This window comes from Artemia sp. Qi Xiang Cuo, chromosome 12 (assembly GCF_049724085.1).
Source record: "Artemia sp. Qi Xiang Cuo chromosome 12, ASM4972408v1, whole genome shotgun sequence".
NCBI lineage: Eukaryota > Metazoa > Arthropoda > Branchiopoda > Anostraca > Artemiidae > Artemia > Artemia sp. Qi Xiang Cuo.
In genome coordinates this window covers 19,875,964-19,901,156 of record NC_142805.1, presented here as the reverse complement: position 1 = coordinate 19,901,156, position 25,193 = coordinate 19,875,964, and the positions used below count along the sequence as shown (strand labels likewise).

The following is a 25,193-nucleotide window of genomic DNA, read 5'->3' as shown; positions in this document are numbered from 1 at the left end:
TGTGTGTGTGTAGTTTTGTGTGTGTGTAAGTTTTGTGTGTGTGTGTAAGTTTTGTGTGTGTGTGTGTGTGTGTGTGTGTGTGTGTGTGTGTGTGTGTGTGTGTGTGTGTGTGTGTGTGTGTGTGTGTGTGTGTGTGTGTGTGTGTGTGTGTGTGTGTGTGTGTTTTTGTGTGCATGTAAGTTTTTGTGTGCATGTAAGTTTTCGTGTGCATGTGTAAGTTTTGTGTGTGTGTGTGTGTGTGAAAGTTTTTGTGTGTGTGTATGTTTTGGCTTGTGTGTGTGTATGTTTTCGTGTGTGTGTGTATGTAAGTTTTCATGTGTGGGTTGTTAAGTTTTTGTGTGTATGTGTGTGTATGTTTTCGATTCTTAGTTTAATTTTTAGTGTGTGTGTGTAATAGTAATATTTTGCTATAAATTGTTTTTTATTTTTTTATTTTTTTAGTGCATGTAATATTTTATGTTAAAGTAATTTTTAGTTTGAATTTGTTATTTTTTTTTTTGTATTTTTGTTTGTGTGTGTGTGTGTGTGTGTGTGCATAAGTTTTCGTGTGTGTGTTTTAGTTTTTGTGTGTGTTTTTAAGTTTTTGTGTGTGTGTGTAAGTTTTAGTGTGTGTGTAAGTTTTTGTGTACATGTAAGTTTTTGTGTGCATGTAAGTTTTTGAGTGTGGGTGTAAGTTTTTGCGTGTGGGTGTAAGTTTTTGTGTGTGTGTGTGTGTTTGTTTTTTTGTGTCTATGCTTTTGTGTGTGTTTGTTTTTTGGTGTGTGTGTTTGTTAGTTTTCTTGTGTGTGTGTGTGTGTGTGTGTGTAAGTTTTTGTGTGAAGAAAACTAGCTCAGAAAAGACAAAAATATCAAACCACTCATCTCAATCATAGGTTTCAGTCAACACACACCTATGAAAGGCTAATAAATCCAGCCCAGAAAAGTCAAAAATAGCAAACTACATAATCCAAATCATAGGTTTCTGAAAGGACACACCTATGAAAGGCTAAGAAATCTATCTCAGAAAAGTCAAAAATAGCAAACTAGTCATCCCAAACTATAGGTTTCAGACAACAAACACCTATGAAAGGCTAAGAAATCCAGCTCAGAAAAGGCAAAAGTAGCAATCCATCCATCCCAAATCATAAGTTTCAGACAACACACACCAACGAAAGACTAAGAAATCTAGCTTATAAAAGCCCGAAATAGTAATTTACATATCCCAAATCATATGTTTCAGACAACACTCACCTATGAAAGGCTAAGAAACCTAGCTCAGAAAAGTCAAAAATAGCAAACTAGTCATCCCTAACTATAGGTTTCATACAACTTACTACTATGAAAGGGTAGGATATCGAGCTAAGATAAGTCAAAATTAGCAAACCACCAACCCAAAATCATAGGTTTCAGACAAGACACATCTATGAAAGACTAAGAAAACCCCCGCAGACAAGCCCAAAAAAGTAAATTGTATAACCCAAATCATAAGTTTCAGACAACATTCACCTACGAAATACTACGAAACCTTAGCTTAGAAAAGTCTGAAATAGCCAAGTACTCATCCCAAACTCGAAGTTTCAGACAACAAACACCTATGAGTGACTAAGAATCATAGCTCTGAAAAGTCCAAAAAGCAAACTATACCCCCCAAATCATAATTTTCTGAAAGGACACACCTATGAAAGGCTAAGAAATCTAGCTCAGAAAAGTCAAAAATAGCAAATTAACCATCCCAAATCATAGGTTTCAGTCAACACACACATACGAATGGCTAAGAAATCCTTCTCAGAAAAGTCAAAAAATAGCAACCCACCCACCCCAAATCATAGGTTTCAGACACCTCACACCTATGAAAGACTAAGAAATCCGGTTATGAAAGGTCAAAAATAGCAAATTACATATCCCAAACCATAGGTTTCAGACAACACTCACCAATGAACGGCTAAGAAACCTAGCTCAGAAAAGTCATAAATGGCAAACTAGTCATCCCAAACTATAGGTTTCAGACAACAAACACCTATGAAAGGCTAAGAAATCCAGTTCAGAAAAGTCAAAATTAGCAATCAACACATCCCAAATCATAGGTTTCAGACAACACACAACTATGAAAGACAAAGAAATCCAGCTCAGAAAAGTCAAAAATAGAAAACTACATATTCCAAATCATAGGTTTCAGTCAACACACACCAACGAAAGACTAAGAAACCTAGCTCATAAAATTCAAAATAGCAAACTACTCATCCCAAACTATTGGTTTCAGACAATATTCACCTACTAAATACTGTAAAACCTTAGCTCAGAAAAGAATTAAATATCAAACTACCCATCCCAAATCATAATGTTCTGACAATACATGCCTATGAAAGGCAAAGAAACCTATCTCAGAAAAGTCGAAAATAGCAAATTACACATCTAAAATCATAGGTTTCATACACCACACGCCTATGAAAGACTAAGAAATCCAACTCTGAAAACCCCGAAATATTAATTTACATATCCCAAACTGTAGGTTTCAGACAGCATTCACCTACAAAATACTAAGAAAGCTTAGCTCAGAAAAGTCTGAAATAGCCAACTAATCATCCCAACGTAGAAGTTTCAGAAAATACACACCTATCAGCGACTAAGAATCCTAGCTCTGAAAATTCCAAAAAGCAAACTATACCTCGCAAATCATTGGCTTCAGTCAACACACACCTACGAATGGCTAAGAAATCCAGCTCAGAAAAGTCAAAAATAGAAAATTAACCATCCCAAATCGTAGGTTTCAGTCAACACTCACATATGAATGGCTAAGAAATTCAGCTCAGAAATGTCAGAAAATAGCAACCCACACATCCTAAATCATAGGTTTCAGACACCACACACATACGAAAGACTAAGATATCCGGGGATGACAAGTCGGAAATAGCAAATTACATATCCCAAATCATAGGTTTCAGACAACACTCACCTATGAACGGCTAAGAAACCTAGCTCAGAAAAGTCAAAAATAGCAAACTAGTCATCCCAAACTATAGCTTTCAGACAACAAACACCTATGATAGGCTAAGAAATCAAGCTCAGAAAAGTCAAAAGTAGCAATCTAACACTCCCAAATCCTAGGTTTCAGACAACCCACACCTAAGAAAGACTAAGAACTCCAGACCAGAAAATTCAAACAAAGCAAACTACATATCCCAAATCATCGGTTTCAGTCTACATCCACCCATGAAAGACTAAAAAACCTAGATCAGAAAAGTCAAAAATAGCAAACTACACATCCCAAACTATTGGTTTCAGACAACATTCACCTAGGAAATACTAGGAAACCTTAGCTCAGAAAAGCCTGAAGTAGCAAACTACACATCCCAAATCATCGGTTTCAGACGACACACATCAACGAAAGACGGGTGCACGGGGGGGGGCCACAGGGAGGGCCTTGGGGGGTCCGGAGGGACATTTGGGGACCGGTAGGCCTTTGGGGCACAGGGAGGGCCTTTGGGGGTCCGGAAGGACATTTGGGGGCCGGGGGAGGGCCTTTGGGGTCCGTTGGTCCTTTGGGAGCTCGATGGGCCTTTGGGGGGCCCGGGGCGGTCCTTTGGGGGTCTGGGTGGGCCTTGGGGGGCGCCGGTGGCCCTTTGGGAGCTTGGGGGGCCTTTGTGGCACAGGGAGGGCCTTTGGGTGCCTGGGGGACATTTGGGGACCGGTGGCGGGCCTTTGGGACCCGTTGGTCCTTTGGGAGCTCGATGGACCTTTGGGGGGGGCCCGGGGATGTCCTTTGAGGGTCTGAGAAGGGAGTTTGGGGGGCTGGGGCACTATGGGACCTTGGGAGACCATTGGGGCCGGTGTAGGGCCTTTGGGACCCCGTTGGTCCTTTGGGAGCTCGATGGTCCTTTGGGGGGCCCGGGGATGGCCTTTGGGGGTCTGGGTGGGCCTTTGGGGGCACCGGTGGCTCTTTGGGAGCCCGGGGGACCATTGAGGACCGGGGGGAGGGCCTCTGTGGTCTGGGGGGCCCTTTGGGGGTCCGGGGGCCCTTTGAGGACCAGAGGAGGGCCTTTGAGGGTCTGAGAAGGGCGTTTGGGGGGCTGGGGCTCTTTGGGAGCTTGGGGGACCTTTGAGTACCGGGGGGCTTCCTTCGGGGTTGGGGTGGGGGATTGGAACCCTTTGGGGTTGGGGTAGGGGACCTCACAACACTGTTCAAATGGAACTTGTGTATTATAATGACCACAGAGTTTCACCCTCAAATTCTCTTCTAAAACCTTTCTTAAAATCTTCTTTCAAATGGCTCAAACTGTTTCGCCAAAATAATCCCATAAAATGGATAAAACGGTTTCACCCAAATAATCCATAAACGTAATTTCAGCGTTTTCCTTTTGTTTGGCATCTCTGCGCTAGCCCATTTCAAATTTCTAGGAAACCCTTTCCTACGTTAATCTCTTCATCTCATAAATTTTCCTAGCTAAACTATTAGGGTTTCGTTAGAATATCAATTTATCTCTCCGACTTAAAGCTCCGTGAAGCCGTATTTAAAAATATAATTTCTATCTCTTTAGACTCCCACATAAGTCCAAGATAACATGTGATGTCTATTATAATTCCTGACACTGAAGATCAATGAAGCCCTATTTAAAAATAGAATATTAATTTTTCTCTCTGTCATGAAGAATGTTTATCCCTCAGACCTAAGATTAAAGAAGCCTTAATGTTTCTTAATTCTCCCCTTCGTGAATCAATAATTTCCCCTAGCGATTATGTAAATCAAGTTCACAGGTGCTATTTCTCAGGTTAAGCTAACCAAACAACAATGAAGCCATGTTTGTTTCTTAATTCCCCCCTTCTTCAGACCTAAGATTAAAGAAGCCTTAATGTTTCCTAATTCTCCCCTTCGTGAATCAATAATTTCCCCTAGTGATTATGTAAATCAAGTTCACAGGTGCTATGCTCGTGAATAAATTATGTCCCCCATCGATTATGTAAATCAAGTTCTCAGGGCAGGCTAGCCGAGAAAAACATCAAATAAATCGACCTTGGAAAAAGAGGTCATTGAGCGATTACGTAATCTTTCCCCCTAGGGACTCTATGACCATATTGTTTCATAATTCCTCACGCTCGTGAATCAATAATTCCCCCATCGATTATGTAAATCACCCACATGTCATTCGCACGTGGACAAACAACAACAGATCGATTGACCTTGACACACACCCAATAGACTCGATCGATAATCCTTGTATAAATTTTGTCCAGACATCCCCATGCTCGTGAATAAATATTTACCCCATCGATTATGTAAATCATCCCTCATGTCATTCGCACGTGGCCAAACAACAACAGATCGATTGACCTTGACACACACACAGTAGACTCGATCGATAATCCTTGAATAAATTATGTCCCGTCAGCATTAAACTAAATTGTAGATGGCAGCAGGGGTGGGTGACCGGGTCAATAGGGTCACTTCTACTCCCCACCTGTGACAGAATCATGAGATCAACATGAGAGTTCGGTCTGCATCGCTGAACCCCTTGCGGGTTCCAGTAGCAGTCAAGAAACTCTCTCAGATATCTCTAGGACGCGTCACGACAAACCAGCTCAACCTATTCTTGAGATATCCGGCTTCCACTTCTAACGGAAGGAAATTCAGTGCCCATTACTATAAGACTTATGAATGGATTGAATACTCAAAAACCTTGAATTCCGTGTTTTGTTTTGCTTGCCGCCATTTTTCTATGGTGACTCTAAGGGCTGGAGAAACTGCTGGAAAAAGGGCTTTCATTGAGTCAGGATTTTGCAAGTGGAAAGATAGTTCTGCTCTATTAAAGCAACATGATGGTTCTGAAAGACATAGGCGTTGTATGTCAGCATGGACGGAATTTAAGATAATGAGTACTGATACTTCGAAATCTATAGTGAATGCCTTAAATCAATCCAGATCTCAAGAGGCTCAGGAAAATAGAGATCATGTGAAGTACATTTTTCGCACTATTTGCTTTCTTGGCCGCCAGGGTCTTGTTTTGAGGGGTCATGACGAATCAGAAAAATATACAAACCGGGGTAATTTGGTTGAATTGATGGAGGAAATGTCTAAAGGCGGTGAAAAGCTGAAGGCCAAGTTACAGCGCCGATATGGTCACTATTGCAGCCATCAGTACCAAAATGACGCAGTTACACTGATAGGAAATGCCTTGCGCCAAGATATTATTTCAGAAGTAAAATCAGCTAATTACTTTGCTATTCTTGTCGACGAGACAAAAGACGTTTCTAGAAAAGAACAATTAGCGATCCTACTCAGGTACATATCAAATGGAAAAGTAGTGGAGCGACCAATCGGCTGCTATCACATGCACAAATTAGACGCCGAGAGCTTATCCACCTCTATTTGTGAAACTATAGAAAAGCTTGGTGTAGAATTGATGCTGTGTATTGCCCAATGTTATGAGGGCGCATCTGTTATGAGTGGGGAATTTAATGAAGTTCAAGCAAAGCTTAGGGAGAAGATGCCTCATGCAGTTTTTGTACACTGTCATATCCACCGATTAAACTAGGGTTTGACTGACTGCTTCAAAAATATCAGCCAACTTTTTGAATTTTCCTCTGTGATGCAAAGACTTTACGCATTTATATCATGCAGCAATACTCGTCACGAGTTATTTTTGGAATCCCAGTGTATTAGCGGGCAGAAAGTCTTGGAGCTAGAGAGGACCGTCCAGACTCGCTGGTTTTACGCAGTCCGCTCTATTTCGAAGGTGAAGGCCAGATTTGATTGTATTGCTGCTGTGCTTGCTGCAGTCTCCGGTAGTTCCAACGGCGAGGCAGCGTGTGAAGCAAAAGGACTACTGGACAAAATCAACTCTGCCTCTTTTGTTTCAACTTTACACATAGTGGAAAAAGTATTAGTCATTGTAAATTGTTTATCAGAGCAACTTCAATCCAGAAGTTTGTTGATTTATAAGGCACTTTCACTGATTTCTGGGACATATGAGACACTCCAAAAGCTGAGAAATGATAACGAATGGAACAACTTAAGCAAAAACATATCTGAATTCTTAGCTCTAAACGATATCCAGGAATCGAAATCTCCACAATCTAAAACCAGTGCTCGAAACAAGAGAAGTCAAGCCATTTCCATTCGTCTCAAAGCTTTTCTTTCAAACTCAACAACCGGTAAACGCAATATCAGTCAGCCCGTTGAATCAGACTGAGGTAAACTTCTGTACTTTGAGGTAATAGATCGTTTCACGAGTGAGATGGACCAACGTTTTATGCAGAATATGCCTCTGCTCAAAGCTTTATCTGCCTTCGACCCCTCAAGTTCCAACTTTCTCGAACTTTCGAAAGTAGAAAGAGTTATGTGTCATTATCAAGAGATCCTTGGTGTCGACGACCATGACATAGAATTCCAGTTTTCTCTTTCAGAGCTGCATTTGTCAAAAAGTGATATTTCAAAAATGGATCTTCTTCGAGCTATCGAAACCTTATCCGACCTCCCAATTGCCTATTCTGCAGTGCTAAAACTGATGAAGCTAGTTGCTAATTTGCCTGTGACCACTGCCAGTAATGAATGGTTCTTCTTGGCAGTAGGGCGTGTGAAAGACTATCTGCGATCGACGATGGGAAACGACAGACTCAGTGATCTCATGATAATGGCCGTTGAAAAAGAGGAGGTAAAGAAACTGGATTTGGATAGATTAGTCGACGATTTTGCCAAGCAGCGACCTCGCCGCTACCCTTTGTTTTAGGTATGTTTGCTAAATGTTGTTCTTTTTTTGCATCTTAATTAAAAAAAAAATCGAAAAAAAATCCGTCCCCCCCCCCCTACATTTTCGTGAATTGGCGCCACTGGGTTTAATCAATATGAAAAAATATGGAGAATCAACAGCTGATTCTAGTATAGTTTTCTAGTATTTTTATTGAGTCTAAAGTGAAAGCAAGCTTTGGTAAAAAAAAAAAAGATACGCCACTTATAGAATTGTTTCAGGGATATCCTGAAACAATCGGGAAAAACTTATTATAAAACAACTCAATAGTTTAGGAGAGCAGATATCTCACACCCTCTTACATTAAGAAGTGTAAAAAAGAAAGTCCCAAAACCTCTTTGGCTATAGCACTGATAAACAATAATACAAAAACTAAACATTAAAAAATAATTTAAATAATTTACGAAGATTTTTAAATCTTTTATTAAGTTTTTTGAAGTAGCCTTAATGAAAGAACTACTTCAGATATGCAAGTAAGAGGAGGATAGGTAAGAATTTGGTTCTTACGCTCCCCGCGAGAAGTTTTCTGACTTCTAAGGTTTCCTCTGCAATTTATCTTGTTACGTCTTTGAATCCCTTGCAAACAACCGTTCCGAATATTGCCATATATATGGAACCTTATTTCTTAGCTGGTTTAGAATCGGGAGGGGGGTGTATAATTTGGTCCAGATAATATAAGTATGAGAAATTATATAAACAATATGGAAGGAAAACAGTAAATAATTTTCTTGAAAGGTGTAGAGCTTACTCTCACTTATGCTTTCCATTTTCTTTTTAGATTGTTAATAAGACCAAATTCATGTAATTTATCCTTTTCTTTCCTTTATAAGTAACTGATGCTTACTTGTAGTAATGACACCAGCAAAGTTAAAACACTGTCCAAACTTGACTGGCTCTTTTGACTCCCAGTATCTTTTAAGGATTTCCAAGCTGCCTGTCCATTTGGTTGGTGCGAATCCACCTTCATAAGCATCTGACCACAGAGCTACCATGATTCCACCATCATCCGCATGATTCACCTATATAACAAAATAAAAAGATTTTATCTCTAATTGAAATATCTATAAACTGTATCCTGGTAAAATTGATATTTTTAAAGCTAAAAATGGAAATGAGGGATGTTCAGGACACAAAAACTGCCAGTGGGAAAATATGAAACGAAACACCCCAAATTTTCATTTTTAGCTGTAGAAAAAATCCGTTTGTCTTGGTGGTAAAACCAAAGAAGAGATTTTTAGTACACTGGAGGCAAAACATTTGTTTTTTAATTTTTTGAAATATCTCATTTTAGTCTTGGGTAGCTTTTAAAATACCCTATCAGCTATAACCATCCTTATTGGGTGTTTTTATAAAATAAAGCTAAAAAATATTAAGAATATAAAGCTTGTTTTTGTAACTTTCTAAATTTTTTATACCTTTAAAAGTAAGATCTGTGTTACCTACAAACCACATTCATACAGGTGTACTAGTAGACAAATCCTACTTACAATATTTTTTCCAGAGTAAATATAAAATTTACCCGTCGGGGAATTGATTGAGCAAGAGGTGTCTCGTCGTTTTTTGTTTGTTTTTTGTTTAAAAGATGTGAGGATGTTAAGTTGAAAGGAGATAGTGTCTGACAAGCCTGAATGACCAGGCTTCTGGAAGTTTGTAAATATTTATGCAAATAAAGTGATTTCTCTATATAAAAAAACAACAACAAATATTTCATATTATTTATTTCAAAAGTCCTCTAGCCAATTTTCGATCATTACGCATAGAATGATTCTTATGCATTAATAAAGCTAAACTAAGAGCATGCATTAAGAGGCTAGTTGGAAACCAGGCATCTACAATCTTTACCTGCTGTTTTCTCTTTTACCAAGACATATGAAGTTTGATAAAAGCCCTTTGAAAAGGAACAAAACAGAGCCCAGGTCCCCAACAATTTACATAGCAAAAGAAAAGGAACTCAAGAGTGCTTAAAGCAAGTTGATATTTTTCTTTCTTACCCCAGCGCAAATACTGACGAATATCACGGATTACTAGTTACAGGACAACCTAGAAGCAAGATTGGCGAGGATGAGTGTTTTTGTTGCCGTATAATTTATTTTTTTTAACAGATGGGTTGCTTGCAGTGCTTATTATCTTGGGAAGATTTCAAAATCCCCTGTCGATGGGAATCCACTTAAGTTTTTCCAGTGAGGCAGGAGGTGCATAAAACTTGTATGGGAGGGGAGGTGATTTACTAGACACTGCAAAATTTTCTACTGTTTATATATTTTTGTCTTCTTTGGCAATGGAGCAAGTAAACACTTTGTCCGCCCTCCTGGGGGGTTTTCATAGAAAGGTACACATCAATTTTCACAGAAGAGCTCGAGACATAGAAAGGGAGGATTGGTGCATCGTTGGGTCTAATCAACTCTAAGTATAATTTGTGGTTCAGTCGAGGAAAAAGAGTGATTCTAGTTTGATTCAAGTGATTCATGCGGCAATGGTTGCATATTATAAGCTATCTCAACGGATGATTAATCACTTCGTAATATACACTAATTACGCGAGTACCCTATCTAAATGAAACTTGTGACTGTTATTTAATATTTTTGTTTTTATTGATTGTTCATTATTTTCTATATTTTATTGCGTGTGATTTTTACATACCATTAAAGTAATGATTATAATCATCGCCTGAACTTTAATTTTCAGTTAAATAAAAAAAGTTTTTTCAATCGAAAGTAAGGAGCAACATTAAAATTTAAAACGAACAGAACTTATTACGCATGTAAAGGACGGTTCCCCCTCCTCAACACCTCGCTCTGTACGCTAAAGTTTCTTAGTACTTTTAAAAAAGCGTCTTATTGTTCTAATTAAACGGCCATTGTGTTTCAGGAGTCATTCTTAAAGAATTGAGACAAAAGTCAAATGTTAGCGTAAAGAGCAAGGTGTTGAAGAAGGGGCAACCCCTTCTGCATACGTAATAATTTATGTTCTTGTTAAGTTTAATGTTGCTCCTTAATTTCAGTTGAATTTTTTTTTTAATGTAATTTCTAATCGTTTGTTATTAGTGCCAGGAAATCTGGCCCCACCTCCACGGGGAAACTCAATCCCCACGGAAATATCCTCTAGACAATTCAATTCCGGTGAAAATTTGCCCGGAAATAAATTATATTTTTGAGGTGGACACTCCCCCACAGCCCTCAGGGCACTAGCCCCCTCTCACGCTAACCCTTTTCCCAAACACATCCAATCAAAATTTTGATATAACCATTTTGTTCAACGTAGTTGAAAGTTCTGGAAATTAGGTATTTGAGGATGACAAACCCCATCCGCCACAGCCCCCAGGGCAAGGGTTGTAAGTTATGTCCTGGAGGCATATAAGAATTTTCCAGAACGTTTTGTCGTAGAAACTTCAAAAAGGGGTCATTCGATTTGAAATTGAAATGGCTAGTGCCCTTTTTAATAGTCGAAAGTGATTGGAAGGCAACTAACACCCCTTTCACGGCCACCATTTCCATCAAACACATCCAATCAAAATTTTGAGACAGCTATTTTGTTCCACGCAGTTTAAAGTTCAGGAAATCATACCTTTAATTAGGACATTCCCCCCAGAGTCTTCAGGGCAAGGGTTATAAGTTATGCCCTGGGGGCATATAAGTTTTTATTGAAATCTTTGTCGTAGAAACTTGGAAAAGGGCTCATTCGATTGTAAATTGGAGTGGCTAGTTTTCTTTTTCATAGTCAAAAGCGATTGGAAGGCAACTAACACCCCTTCCACGCCCACCTTTTCCCCAAACACATCCAATCAAAATTTTGAGACAGCCATTTTGTCCAGCGTAGCTGATTTCCAGATAGAAAACATGTTTTGAGGAGGACACTCCCCCAGAACCCTCAGGACAAGGGTTTTAAATTAAACCCGGGGGCATAGAAGAACGATGTTGGCACAATGTATTATTTTTTTTTTTTACTTTAGAACAGGGCACTTCGTATCAAAGAAGTTGGCGTAGAAACTTCGAAAAGGGCTCATTCAATTGGAAATTTGAGTGGCTTGTGCCGTTTTTAATAGTCGAAAGTGATTGGAAGGCAAAACCCCTTCCATGCCCACCATTTCCCGCAATACATCCAATCAAAGTTTTGAGATAGCCACTTTCTTCAGCGTAGTTGATTTCTGGATAGAAATTATGTTTTTCAGGAGGACACTCCCCCAGAGCCCTCATGGAAAGGGTTGTAAGTTATGTCCTGGGGGCATATAAGGTTTTTATAGAAAGCGTTGTCGTAGAAACTTCAAAAAAGGTTCATTCGATTGGAAATCCGAAGGGATAGGTCCCTTTTTAATAGTCGAAAGTGATTGGCGGGCAACTAACCCCCCTTTCACGCCCACCATTTCCACAAACACATCCAATCAAAATTTTAAGATGGCCACTTTGCTCAACGTGGTTGAAAGTTCTGGAAATTAGGTCTTTGAGGATGACAACCCCCCCAGAGTCCTCAGGGCAAGGGTTGTAAATTATGCCCTGGGGGAATTTAAGGCTTTTATAGAACCCGTTGTCGTAGAAACTTCAAAAAGGGCTCATTCGATTGTAAATTGAACTGGCTAGTGCCCTTTTTAATAGTCGAAAGTGATTGGGAGGCAACTATGGCCCCTTCCACGCCCACCATTTCCCCAAACACATCCAATCAAAATTTTGAGATGGCCATTTTGTTCCATGTAGTATAAAGCTCAGGAAAATAGACCTTTGAGCAGGATACTCAGCCCACAGTCTTCAGGGCAAGGGCTATAAGTTATGTCCTGGGGTATATAAGTTTTTATTGAAATCGTTGTCGTAAAAAACTTGAAAAAAGGCTCATTCGATTGGAAATTCAAAGGTCTAGTGCCCTTTTTGATAGTCGAAAGTGATTTGAGGGCAACTAACACTCCTTCCATGCCCACCTTTTCCCCAAACACATCCAATCCAAATTTTTAGATATCCATTTTGTTCAGCATAGTTGATTTCCAGATAGAAATTATATTTTTGAGGAGGACACTCCCCAACAGCCTTCAGGGCAAGCGTTATAAGTTCTGCCCTGGGGGCATATAAGGTTTTTATAGAAGGCGTTGTCGTAGAAAGTTCACATCCAATCAAAACACATCCAATCACATCCACCATTTCCCCAAACATATCCAATCAAAATTTTGATATAGCCATTTTGTTCAACGGAGTTCAAAGTTCTGGAAATTAGATATTTGAGGATGACAACCCCCCCCCAACCCTCAGAGCAAGGGTTATAAGTTATGCCCTGAGGTCTTATAAGGTTTTTGTAGAACGTGTTGTCGTATAAAATTCAAAAAGGGATTATTTGATTGGAAACTGAAATGGCTGGTGCCCTTTTTAATAGTCGAAAGTAATTGGAAGGCAACTAACACCCCTTCCACGCCCAACATTTCCCCAAACACATTCAATCAAAATTTTGAGATAGCCATTTTGTTCCACGCAGTTTAAAGTTCAGGAAATTATACCTTTGATTAGGACACTCCCCACACAGTCTTCAGGGCAAGCGTTATAAGTTATGTCCTGGGGGCATACAAGTTTTTATAGAAATCTTTGTCGTAGAAACTTGAAAAAGGGCTCATTCGATTGGAAATTCATAGTCGAAAGTGATTTAAGGGCAACTAACCCCCCTCTCACGCCCACCTTTTCCCCAAACACATCCGATCAAAATTTTTAGATAGCCATTTTATTCAACATAGTTGAAAGTTTTGGAAATTAGGTCTTTAAGGATGAACCCCCCCCCCCAGAGCCCTCAGGGCAAGGGTTGTAAGTTATACCTGGGGGCACATAAGGTTTTTATTGAAAGCGATGTTGTAGAAACTTCAAAAAGGGATCATTCAATTGGAAATTGAAAGGGCTAGTGCCCTTTTAATAGCCGAAAGTGATTGAAAGACAACTAAGCCCCCTCTCACACCCACCGTTTCCTCAAACACATCCAATCAAAATTTTAGATATCCATTTTGTTCAACGTAGTCGAAAGTTCTGGAAATTAGGTCTTTTAGGATGATAACCCCCTCAGAGCCCTCAGTGCAAGGGTTGTAAGTTATGCCCTGGGGGCATATAAGGTTTATATAGAAAGTTGTTTTAGAAATTTAAAAAGGGCTCATTTGATTGGAAATTGAAATTGCCCTTTTTAATAATCGAAAGTGATTGGAGAGTAATTAACCCCTACTTTCACGCCCACCATTTCCCCGAACACATTCAATCAAAGTTTATAGATAGCCGTTTTGTTCAACATAGTTGAAACTTCTGGAAATTATGTATTTAAGGATGAGAAACCCCACAGAGCCCCCAGGGCAAAAGTTGTAAGTAATGACCTGGGGGCATATAAGGTTTCTATAGATAGAGTTCTCGTAAAAACTTCAAAAGGGGCTCATTCAATTGGAAATTGAGAGGGCTAGTGCTCTTTTTAACAGTCGAAAGTGATTGGTGGGTTGCTACCCCCCCCCCCCCTCACGCCCGCTATTCCCCCAAACACATACAATCAAATTTTCAGATAGCCTTTTTGATTACACAGTTCTTCTTTTCGTGTATTTCTGATCGACAGACATTACAGTCTGATAGTAAGTGTTTTTTGCAGGCTCAACCTCTATCTGAACCGTAACCATATTTTTATAATTATTTCTAAGTCAAGGTATGTGATTTTTTTAAAGTTTAGATTATTTCGTAGAACATATTTTAAATTTTAACAATATTGAAATTGAAAGATTTAGTCAGTTTCAACACGTTGGCATGATTTTAAATGACACATTGTATTGGAAATAGCATGACAAAGTTTTATCAATCAAAATTTTGAGAGGTTCAGGTCTTCTATTGTAATAAAAAAAATTTATTTCTAAAAAAGCCTTGTCATTTTAAAAAAGCTACTGAAGAAAAGGAGTACACATGAAATGGCCGGGAGTACTGAAAATAAAGCTTGCTTCGGAACATGGTAAACTCCTACAACCTCAGTAAATCTGAGTGACCTGATAGCCATCTCTCAATCCTCCCTTGAACCTGATATTTTCTTGTAGAGCTATCATCTGGCTATAGTTGCTTATCAGTATCTTGTACAAAAATCTTAACAGTGATTTTTTTTTACCCCAAAAATTGCTATTCTAATTTGGCAAAATATTATCGAACAGGAAATTTTATATTTCCTTTTGGATCTAACACAAATCGTGGGTACAATCTTTGTTAATATTAAAAGAGAATAATACTCTTGTACTTTTTGTTTCAGATTTAAGACAGTTATAGCTCTATTTTTGTTAATTTAAAAAATTGTAATTAAGCTATATTGTTAATGAAAATTCTGGAGATAAATCGTAGAGGAGAGGAAAATGTCTTGCTATAAAATCCCGACACAATCTGAGAGTTTCCTCTTTTGTTTTCAAGATTGTAAATGATCCTGCACCAAAGGGCCTATTGAATTTTGGCCTATTCCGCAGTTCTATAGATTATCAGCATTATGCAACTTTTTCTGCGCTTAGTGATTTGCTGATGTTCATCACCATACAACAAAGAGTTGATTTGCTGGTGTATATCACCATACAACCAAGAGTTCTTTTTCTTCTAAACACAAGGATTTCAGATATGAAATAATATACCAGACTAAATAAAAAAAAATCAGTTTCATTTCCGTACTTTAAATTTAAAATGAAGAAATTTTTTTTAGCAAGGGATTCTTCAGTAGTTTATTCATTTTTTTATACCATTGTGGCTGATGCATTATTGTTTTTCTTAATGCTGTCGACTGATTGTAATTTTCTAAGTTAAAAGCTGTGTAGTGCTCAGGACTTTTTTTGGCCAAAAGGCATGTTTGTTAAGTCTTGGGTGATTTTGTGATATATATCAGATGCAACGCCATAGCGTTGCCTATAGTAAAGGCAGTACGGCTCCAATGTTTTATTATTTTTTTCCCAGAGGCACTTCATATGGAAGGGGTCGTCGTATAAACTTCAAAGGGGGCTCATTCGATTGGAAATCGAGAGTTCTAGTGCCCTTTTTAAGGGTAAAAAGTGATTGGAGGGTAAATAGCTCCCCCACGCCCATTATTCCCCTAAACATATCCAATCAAAATTTCGAGATAGCCATTTTGTTCAGCGTAGTTGATTTCCATATAGAAAATATGTTTTTGAAGAAGAAACTGTCCCACAACCCTAAGAGCAAGGGTTTTAAGTTATACCCGGGGCCATATAAGAACGATGTTGGCACAATTATTTTCTTCCTTTAGAGCAGGGCACTTCATATGGAAAAAGTTGTCGTAGAAACTTCGAAAAGGGCTCATTGAATTGAAAACTGGAGTGGCTTGTGCCCTTTTTAATAGTCGTAAGTGATTGGAAGGCAACTAACACCCCTTTCTATCTTGATTTCAAGATAGAAATTATATTTTTGAGGAGGACACTCCCCAACAGCCTTCAGGGCAAGCGTTGTAAAATCTGCCCTGGGGGCATATAAGGTTTATATAGAAGGCGTTGTCGTAGAAACGTCAAAAAAGGCTCATTCGATTGGATATTCAAAGAGCTAGTGTCCTTCTAAATAGTCGAAAGTGATTGGAGGGCAACCAGCCCCCCTCTCACGCCCACTTTTTCCCCAAACACATCCAATCAAAATTTTGATTGGATTTTGATTTGGGGGCTTGTATAGACCGCGTTGTCGTGGATGCTCATTCAATTGGAAACTTAAATGGCTATTTCACTTTTTTAATAGTCGAAAGTGATTCTAAGGCAACTGACACCCCTTCCACGCCCACTATTTCCCCAAACAAAAATTTGGATATAGCCATTTTGTTCAACGTAGTTGAAAGTTCTTGAAATTTTATGTTTGTGCAGGGCACTCCCCCACAGTCTTCAGGGCCAAGGGTTATAAGTTATGCCCTGGGGCATATATGGTTCTTATGGACGGAATGCTCATATAAACTTCAGAGAGGGCTCATTTGATTGGAAATTGAAAGTTCTAGTTATCTTTTTAAGCGTCAGAAGATATTGGAGGGTATCCAGCTCCCCCCCCCCCCCAAACCTCTTATTCCTAAATGATCCAATAAAAAGCTTATGTTTGAGCAGGACACTCCCCCAGAGTCTTCGGGGGCAAGGGTTATAAGTTATGCCCTGGGGCATTTATGGTTCTTATGGACGGAATGCTCATACAAACTTCAGAGAGGGCTCATTTGATAGGAAATTGAAAGTTGTAGTTCACTTTTTAAGCGTCAAAAGATATTGGAGGGTAGCCAGCTTCCCCCGCCGAACCTCTTTTTGCCAAATACATCCAGTAAAAATTTTTAAGATCTCTATTTTGTTAAATATAGTTAAAAGATCATATAGCAAAAATTCCGGTATCGACACAACCCCCCAGGGCTCGGGGGTAGGCGTTGTAAGTTATGCCCTGGGGGCACATATGAGTCTTATGGAAGAGAGGGTCGTATTAACTTCAAAGAGGGCTCATTTGATTGGAAATTGAAAGTTCTAGCTCACTTTTTAAGAGTCAAAAGAAATTGGAGGGACCTAGTCCCCCCCCCTTCCACGCCCTTTTTTCCTCAAACCCATCCGATAAGAAATTTGAGATAGCTTCTTTTAAAAATAGTTCCAAAACCATATAACCAAAATTCCGGGGTCGACAAAGCCCCCCAGGGCCCGAGGGCAGATGTTTTACGTTATGCCCTCGGGGAATATATGGTTCTTATTGAAGGGATGCTCGTAAAAACGTCAGAGATGGCTCATTTTATTGAAAATTGAAAGTTCTACTTCATGTTTTTAGAGGCAAAAGAGATTGAAGTGCAAATAGCCCCCCCACGCCCCCTTTTCCCCAAATGCATCCAATAAAAATTTTGAGATAGCCATTAAGTTAAAAATTGCTCTAAAGCCAGAACAAAAACTCAGGTGTCGTCACAACCCCCCAGGGCCCGGGGGCAGGCGTTGCAAGTTATACCCTGGGGCATATATGGATCGTATGAAAGGGATGCTCGTATAAACTTTAGAGAGGGCTCATTTGATTGAAAATTGAAAGTGTGAGCTCACTTTTTAGCAGTCAAAAGAGATACGAGGGCAGCTAACCCCCACGCCTTCTTTTTCCAAACCATCTGATGAAAATTTTAAGATAGACATTTTGTTAAAAATATTTCAGATATCGGATAAGAAAAAATCCGGTGTTAATACAACCTTTTAGGGCCCAGGGGAAGGTGTTCTAAGTTATGCCCTAAAGGCATGTATGGTTTTTATGAAAGGGATGCTCGTAGAAACTTCATAAAGGGCTCATTTGATTGGAAATTGAAAGTTCTAGTTCACTTTTTAAGAGTCAAGAGAGTTAAGGGCAACTAGCCCCCCCACGCTCGTTTCGCCACAAACCCATCCGCTACAAACTTTAAGATAGCCAGTTTTTTGGAAATTGTCCAAAAATTAGATAACAAGAGCTCCCCCCGGGGCCCGGGGGATAGGCGTTGTAAGTGTTGTCCTGTGGGCGTATATGGTTCTTATGAAAGAGATGCTCGTATAAACTTCAGAGGGGGCTCATTTGATTGGAAATTGAAAGTTCTGGTTCAATTTTTAAAATTCAAAAAAATATCCGAGGGCAACTAGCCCCCCCCCATACACATCCTTTTTTCCCCAAGCCCATCTGATGAAATTTTTATAATAGCCATTTCATTAAAAATAGTTAAAAGGTCAGATAAGAAAATTCCTGTGTCGACGGAAGCCACCAGGGCTCGGAAGCAGGCGTTATGAGAAACCCACCCAAGGAGTGAAGTTAGGTTACTCCTAATGAAATATAACCTGTGATAATATAATTTGGGCTACAAATTTGCATATCAGGTTGCGGGGTGGGGGTAGGGTGTATGGACAGCACCATGAACCTAATCTAACCTCTAGGGGCATATATAGTTCTTATGGAAGGGATACTCGTATAAACTTCGGAGAGGGCTCATTTGATTGGAAATTGAAAGTTCTTGTTCACTTTTTAAGAGTCAAAAGAGATCAGACGGCAACGAGTCCCCCTTCTTCTCGCCCTAAATGCATCAGATAAAAATTTTTGAGATAGACATTTTGTTAAAAATAGTTCAAAGCTCTGATAACACAAAACTCCGGTGTCGACACAGCCCCCAGGGCCCGGGGGTAGGCGTTGCAAGTTATGCTCTAGGGGCATATATGGTTTTAATGGAAGGGATGCTCGCAAAAACTTCCAAGAGGGCTCATTTGATTGAAAATTGAAAGTTGTAATTCACTTTTTAAGAGTCAAAAGTGATTGGAGGGCAGCTAGCCTCCCCCCACATTCCAATTATTTTTTCCCAGAGACACTTCATATAGAAGGGGTCTTCGTATAAACTTCAAAGGGGCTCATTCGATTGGAAATCAAGATTTCTAGTGCCCTTTTTAAGAGTCAATACTGATTGAAGGGCAACTGATCCCCCAAGACCTTTTTCCCCAAATTGATCTAATAAAAAATTTGAAGTAGCCGTTTTGTTAAAAAAAATTTCAAAGATCATACAACAAAAACTCCTTTACGTATGGCCATTTCGTTAAAAATAGTTCAAAGGTCATAAGAAAAACTTCTGTGTCGACACCCCTCTCCAGGGTCTGGGAAGACGTTGTAAGTATTGCTCTGAGGGCATATATGGTTCTTATGGAAGGTATGCTCGAATAAACTTCGGAGGGCTCATATGATTGGTAATTGAAAGTTCTCGTTCACTTTTTAAGAGTCAAAAGAGATCGGAGGGCAACTAGCCCCCCTCTCCATGACCTATTTTCCTCAAACCCATCCGATAAGAACTTTGAGAGAGCTATTTTTTCCAAAATAGTTCAAAGGTCAGATAACATAAAACACTGGTGTCGACACATCCCCCAAGGGCCTGGGGAGCAGGGTTTGTAAGCTATGTTCTGGGACCGTATGTGGTTCTTGTGAAAGGGATGCTCGTATAAACTTCAGAGAGGGCTCATTTGAATGGGAATTGAAAGTTTTAGTTCATTTTCTCAGAGTGAAAAAAGATCGGAGGGCAACTAGCCCCTCCCGCCCTCCACGGCTTTGGGTTTATCGGATGGATAAACCCATCCGATAAATATTGAGGTGACCATTTTGTTAAAAATAGTTCAACCATCAGATATTAAAACTCCAGGGTTAACACAACCCCCCAGGGCCAGGGATATGCGTTGTAAGTTATACCCTGGGGATATATATGGTTCTTATAGAAGGGATACTCTTATAAACTTCAGAGAGAGCTCATTTGATTGAAAATAGTTAGTTTTAGTTCACTTTTAAAGAGTCAAAAGAGACCAAAGCTTAATTAGTCCCTACACGCCCTTTTTTCCCAAACCCACCCGATAAAAATTTTGAAATAGCAATTTTGTTGTAAATAGTTCAAACATAAGATAATAAAAACTCCATGGTTGAAACAAATCCATTTTTTCACTTGGATATTGTTACTTTGCTACCAGTTGTGATACTTTGATGAACATTTGATTTTTTTTTAAAAAGTTTGATGTTGAAATAAGGAATTTTTAAAAACTTGAAATTTTTTGCAATCAAAAACGAATAAAATTTATTAAAAAAACTTTACACAAAATAAGTTTTTCAAAGAAAAGTAATGGCCATTTTAAACTTAAGCTCAAAAGATACAAATACCTTTTAAAATTCAAACTCAAAACGACCAGAAATTACTATTAAAGAATAAATGAAACCCAAAACGAACAGAAGTTAAATAAACAATCATAGCAAAAACATACACAAAGTAATAATATAAATGAATAAATAGATCTTAAAGCGATAATGCTTAGATTAAATATGAAAATCAAGCTTAAAACGAAAAAATATTTTCCTATTGAACAGAAATAAAACTTAGTAATAGGAGAAATAAACTCCTATTGAAATAAATCCTATCAAATTGAATATTTGATGCATGATGATATTCACTGTTGAAAGATCCATCAGTCCAAGAATTTATTTGACTGGAATTGTATTTGTATTTTCAATGCTGTAAGAACTGGAAAATAAAATAATTGTAATATAATTCGTTTTCAGTTAAGCGCCAATGACACAGTAGGTTTTTGGTTTTTATTTACAGTTAGGAAAGGAGGCAGTATCCAAACACTTGGTTGTAGTGAAACTATATTCGTCTTTAACAACTTTAAAAAGAGCTAATATATTAAACTGAATATTTGATGTATAATAATATTAATTGCTGAAAGCTCATCAGTTCAAAATTTTACTATGATTTTAATGTTTATTTTCAATATCAAGTACAAAAAAATGTTTGTCGTAAAATTGGTTTTCAGTAAAGCGCCAATGACGCAGTAAGTTATAGACTTTTACAGTGAGAGAAGGAGGTTGTTGGGGTTCTACCCCTGTTTCTTTTCTTTTCAGATAAATGACCTGTTTTTGTTCAGTAATTACATTTGCTTAGATTTGCCTATAATAAAATTTTCAATGGCAATTGAAAGTCTCGTTGCTAAGCTATAGTTGTGTTGCAATAAGTAAGCTTTGAAGTAAATTCTATTTTGGACTTCCTGGTTTGAGTCATTGAAAGATAAAGCTAAGAAAAAGTAGAATTGGTTTTGAATGGGGATTGAGGGAATTGGCTGGGCCAAGCGAAGGTCCAACCCTATGAACAGTTGTGTACAGAATATTATTTTCGAGTTAGTCTGCATTTAGACCCCGTTCGGGGAAGCATATTTTTTGGTTGTTGTATGTGACTGTTTGGAAGAATACAAGTAAGGTATTTTCTACAAACTGTGTACTAAGTTTCTCGGAACCCAGGCAGGGTAGGAACAGAGTCAGGAGATACCGTCCTTATTATATTGACAGGGAGATTCGTTACCTCCAAGGAGAGAGTTAGAGATTTTTAGTGTTAACCCAGGGTGAGCACACTTGGCCTTGGAAAGTGGCCATTTGACCACTTGATCACGTTATCATGCCCTGGGGCAGGGTATACTGTAAATAGGGTAGTACCAAACCCGATATTTGCAGAACAGGTGTGATAGACGCGGGCATCCCATTATAATTTGGTGCCGGGGCTTTCCCCTCCAATAAGTGGTGATACCCGTACATTACCACGCCATTACTGGTGGCATTGTAGCTTACCACTATAACACTGGTGTTATTGTGGCCTACCGGTATAATATTGGTGGCTAAATACCCCAACAATGGTGGCAGCAAGAAATGGTCATATAAGTAAACCTGATAGTAAAAGAATTCCACGTTTTCGAAGAGACAAGTTAATTTAGCCTACAGAGTAGCCTGTTGTGATTACATATAAGGAGAAGAAAAATACGGAATCAATTAATAGAATTATGAAGATCTTATTGGGCTGTGCCTAATCAGACAGTATTAAAAAAAAAATTACGAATCAATATATCGCGCAACTAATTAGTGTGCAAAAATATAAGGCTAATTGACATGCAGCAATTTTTCGCGAGAGACAGGAAGTTACATGGGTAAAAGAATTTTCATTTAGACTGAAGAGGTATTTTGAAGTTAACGGAAATTTGAAATAATGTCGGACAGAGATAACATTAACTCAAGATTGAGAAGGGCAAATGAAGCCCATAGAAAAAGTAGGAAAATAGAAAGAAATGCTAATATGGAGGCGTTTGAGAGAGAGAGCACCGAGAATATGAGGGAAAAATGCAGGCTGAGAAAGATGAAGTTAGAAAGAATAGAAAAGAGGACGAAAGGGCTAGACTAGCCTATAAAGAAAGAAACAATACGGATAGAGAACGAACAGATTCAGAAAATGAATTAAGGAGAAATAATGACAGACGGAATCAAAGTAGTCCGAGTAGAAGGAGCAGTGTTGAATCGAGATCCAGCAAAGGCTCGCGAAAAATTATTCAAATAGATATGACACAACATATATTAATTTTCATGGAGAAAGAGAGGATAGCCAGAGAGGCCCATAGAAAAAGTAGTGAAAAGCACCTAGAGTATATGAAAAAATTACAGGATGAGATAGATCCAATTGAAAAAGATGAAATACTTCATCAAGCCCGTATGGACAAAATTGAAAAAGATAGACAAGCCAATGAAATATATCATCAGGCTCGTATGGAAACCCTTTTTAAAGCTTGTGAAGCCCGTAAGGGATGGCCAATGAGTGAGAGATTATCAGAGAATTATCAGACAGTAAATGCAGTAAGGAGAAAATATAAAAGTTCACTGACTACGGAGGGAGGTGGACCGGCCCATAAAACAAATTGAGAGGCTGTGCCACCCTGTCGGAAAAATGAAATGCTTGATACTCAAAATATTGATAATCTGATAAAATTTGATTCCTTGCAGCCTTTTTCTAAAAATTGCCACAATAGAGATGAGAAAATAAACTATGAAAGAACAAACTGGGCAATAGCCCATAATGAAAGAAACATTGACCAGTTTGTGAAATTACATAAAATAGAAGGAAAATTCAACGGAAAATTGACCGAAATGGTAATTGAGTCAGGGAGTGAGCAAACTTTTGTGCGAATGGACCTAATTAAAAAGACGGAAATAAACCATAAAAATAATATTACAACAGTGTGTTATTATGGAGATAAGCACCAATGCCCGTCTGCTTGGGTAAGAATAGAAATTGCAAATAAGGACGGTACGGTCCAGAGAAAAAAGATAAAAGTAGGCTTAGTACCTACTCTAGCAGTGGATGTTTTAGTAGGAGAAGACTTTGGAGATATCGGAAATCAACATTTCCAGAAAATGGAAAACTTGAGAACACTTTTAACGAGTGAGAGACGCCAAAAAATGTTTGCCAAAATGAAGCGCTGATTGTACCAGAGAAAAAGGAAATGAAATTTATTGTACGCGCTTTTCCGGAAAGTTCGGTAAATTGTAGTACAATGTTAAAAACCAAATGTCGGAGTTCAATTTCCATTTGTTAACAAAATATTTGTTTCTGCGGTAAGATGAAAGAGAAGTAATATAGACAGAAAAGATATTAAACGGAGATACAATCAAAAAATGCAGTCAATGATGGTGGACACTGGAGTCCAAATCAGATTTAACGATGACTTATTATTTTGTGCGAATGACAAAATTGAGAAAAGTGAAAAAGAACAAATAAATGCAAAAAAGAGACAAAATTTGGAGATTCAGCCTGCAGTGGCGAGAAATAAAAAAATGTTGGATGGGCTGTGCCTTGATAACATAAATAATAGGGGGGAAAAGAGGTCCAAGATCCATGGGGAATAAAACAAGATGATTACAAAATAGAGATGAATGGCCTACAACGGGTTGGGGGAAAGCTGGGTGATATTGAATGTCGATTCGGATTGGAAAAACCTGGAAAGGAATCTGAGATTAGTATTATTAACTCAAAAGATATGTCGATCCTTTATGAGGGGGAGGAATCCCTTGGGGAAGATCCCCTGCAGGAAGTCGCGAAAGATAGCCCTTTTCCTCAATGCACAACTGGCGGACAAGTTGTGATCCCTTTACCGAGATTTTGCCTCTCTGATCTGGAGGCCTTTGGGGATACTCTCTCCCAGTCACTTCATACTTCACCCAAACCTTTGTCCAGTAACCCTATTCATAGCTGTTATTCTTCATGGGAATCGACAATTATTTTCGGAAAACCATATTCAGTATCTAAGTTTCATCTTCAGTTAGCATCAACGCATATTCTGCATTTGATTATCCCAGGGGAGGAAACCCAGAAAAAAGGCAATTCATGGTTTGCTCAAAATTTCACTTCATTCCCAGTATCCTTATCGTATTCAGAGGCCTGTGTATTTTTGGCCTGGGACTATTTCAAATTATGCCAAGGGGCAATTTACTTTTTTAATTGAGATGTGGGGTTGTTTCCACGGACAAAAATTAAGAGGCTAGTGCAGTCAATTTTTCATGATGGCTGGCATCATTAAATTTGCCAGAAACTTATTCTCTACTGCTCTCAAATTTAAATTCGCGAAAGCGAAGAAATTTTTGTCTTTGATTGTGCCGTGCATGACCATTTCCTACAAATCCTAGGAATTTAAACTTTCAAAACTAAATGCGGATGCTATACGATGTAAACCATGGTGGTTCTACGAGAAGGCAAATGGATTTTGTAAAGTTGAAGTTATGTGTTTATGTTTGTAAGGGTGGACCAAGGTAGCGCGTAGGCGGTCATTTATTTTACGGGGGGGGGTGTTGGGGTTCTACCTCTGTTTCTTTTCTTTTCAGATAAATGACCTGTTTTTGTTCCGTAATTACACTTGCTTAGATTTGTCTATAGTATAATTTTCAATGGCAATTTAAAGTCTCGTTGCTAAGCTATAGTTGTTTTGCAATAAGTAAGCTTTGAAGTATATTCTATTTTGGACTTCCTGGTTTGAGCCATTGAAAGATAAAGCTAAGAAAAAGTAGAATGGCTTTTGAATGGGGATTGAGAGGATTTGCTGGGCCAAGCGAAGGTCCACCCCTATGCAAAGTTTGTGTACAGAATATTATTTTTGAGTTAGTCTGCATTTAGACCAAGTTCGGGGAACCCTATTTTTTGGTTTTTATATGTGACCGTTTGGAAGAATACAAGTAAGGTATT

General features: G+C 38.6%; 1 protein-coding gene across 1 annotated transcript in view; it reads right to left on the bottom strand.

Annotated features, from left to right (window-relative positions):
- LOC148945874 (annulin-like) overlaps window positions 1-25,193 on the bottom strand; it is a 218,068-nt gene that overhangs the window by 141,054 nt on the left and 51,821 nt on the right. Inside the window, exon 5 of the mRNA XM_089097538.1 lies at window positions 8,563-8,737. Coding sequence (XP_088953664.1) covers window positions 8,563-8,737 — 175 coding nt within the window. The remainder of the gene's footprint in view (window positions 1-8,562; window positions 8,738-25,193) is intronic.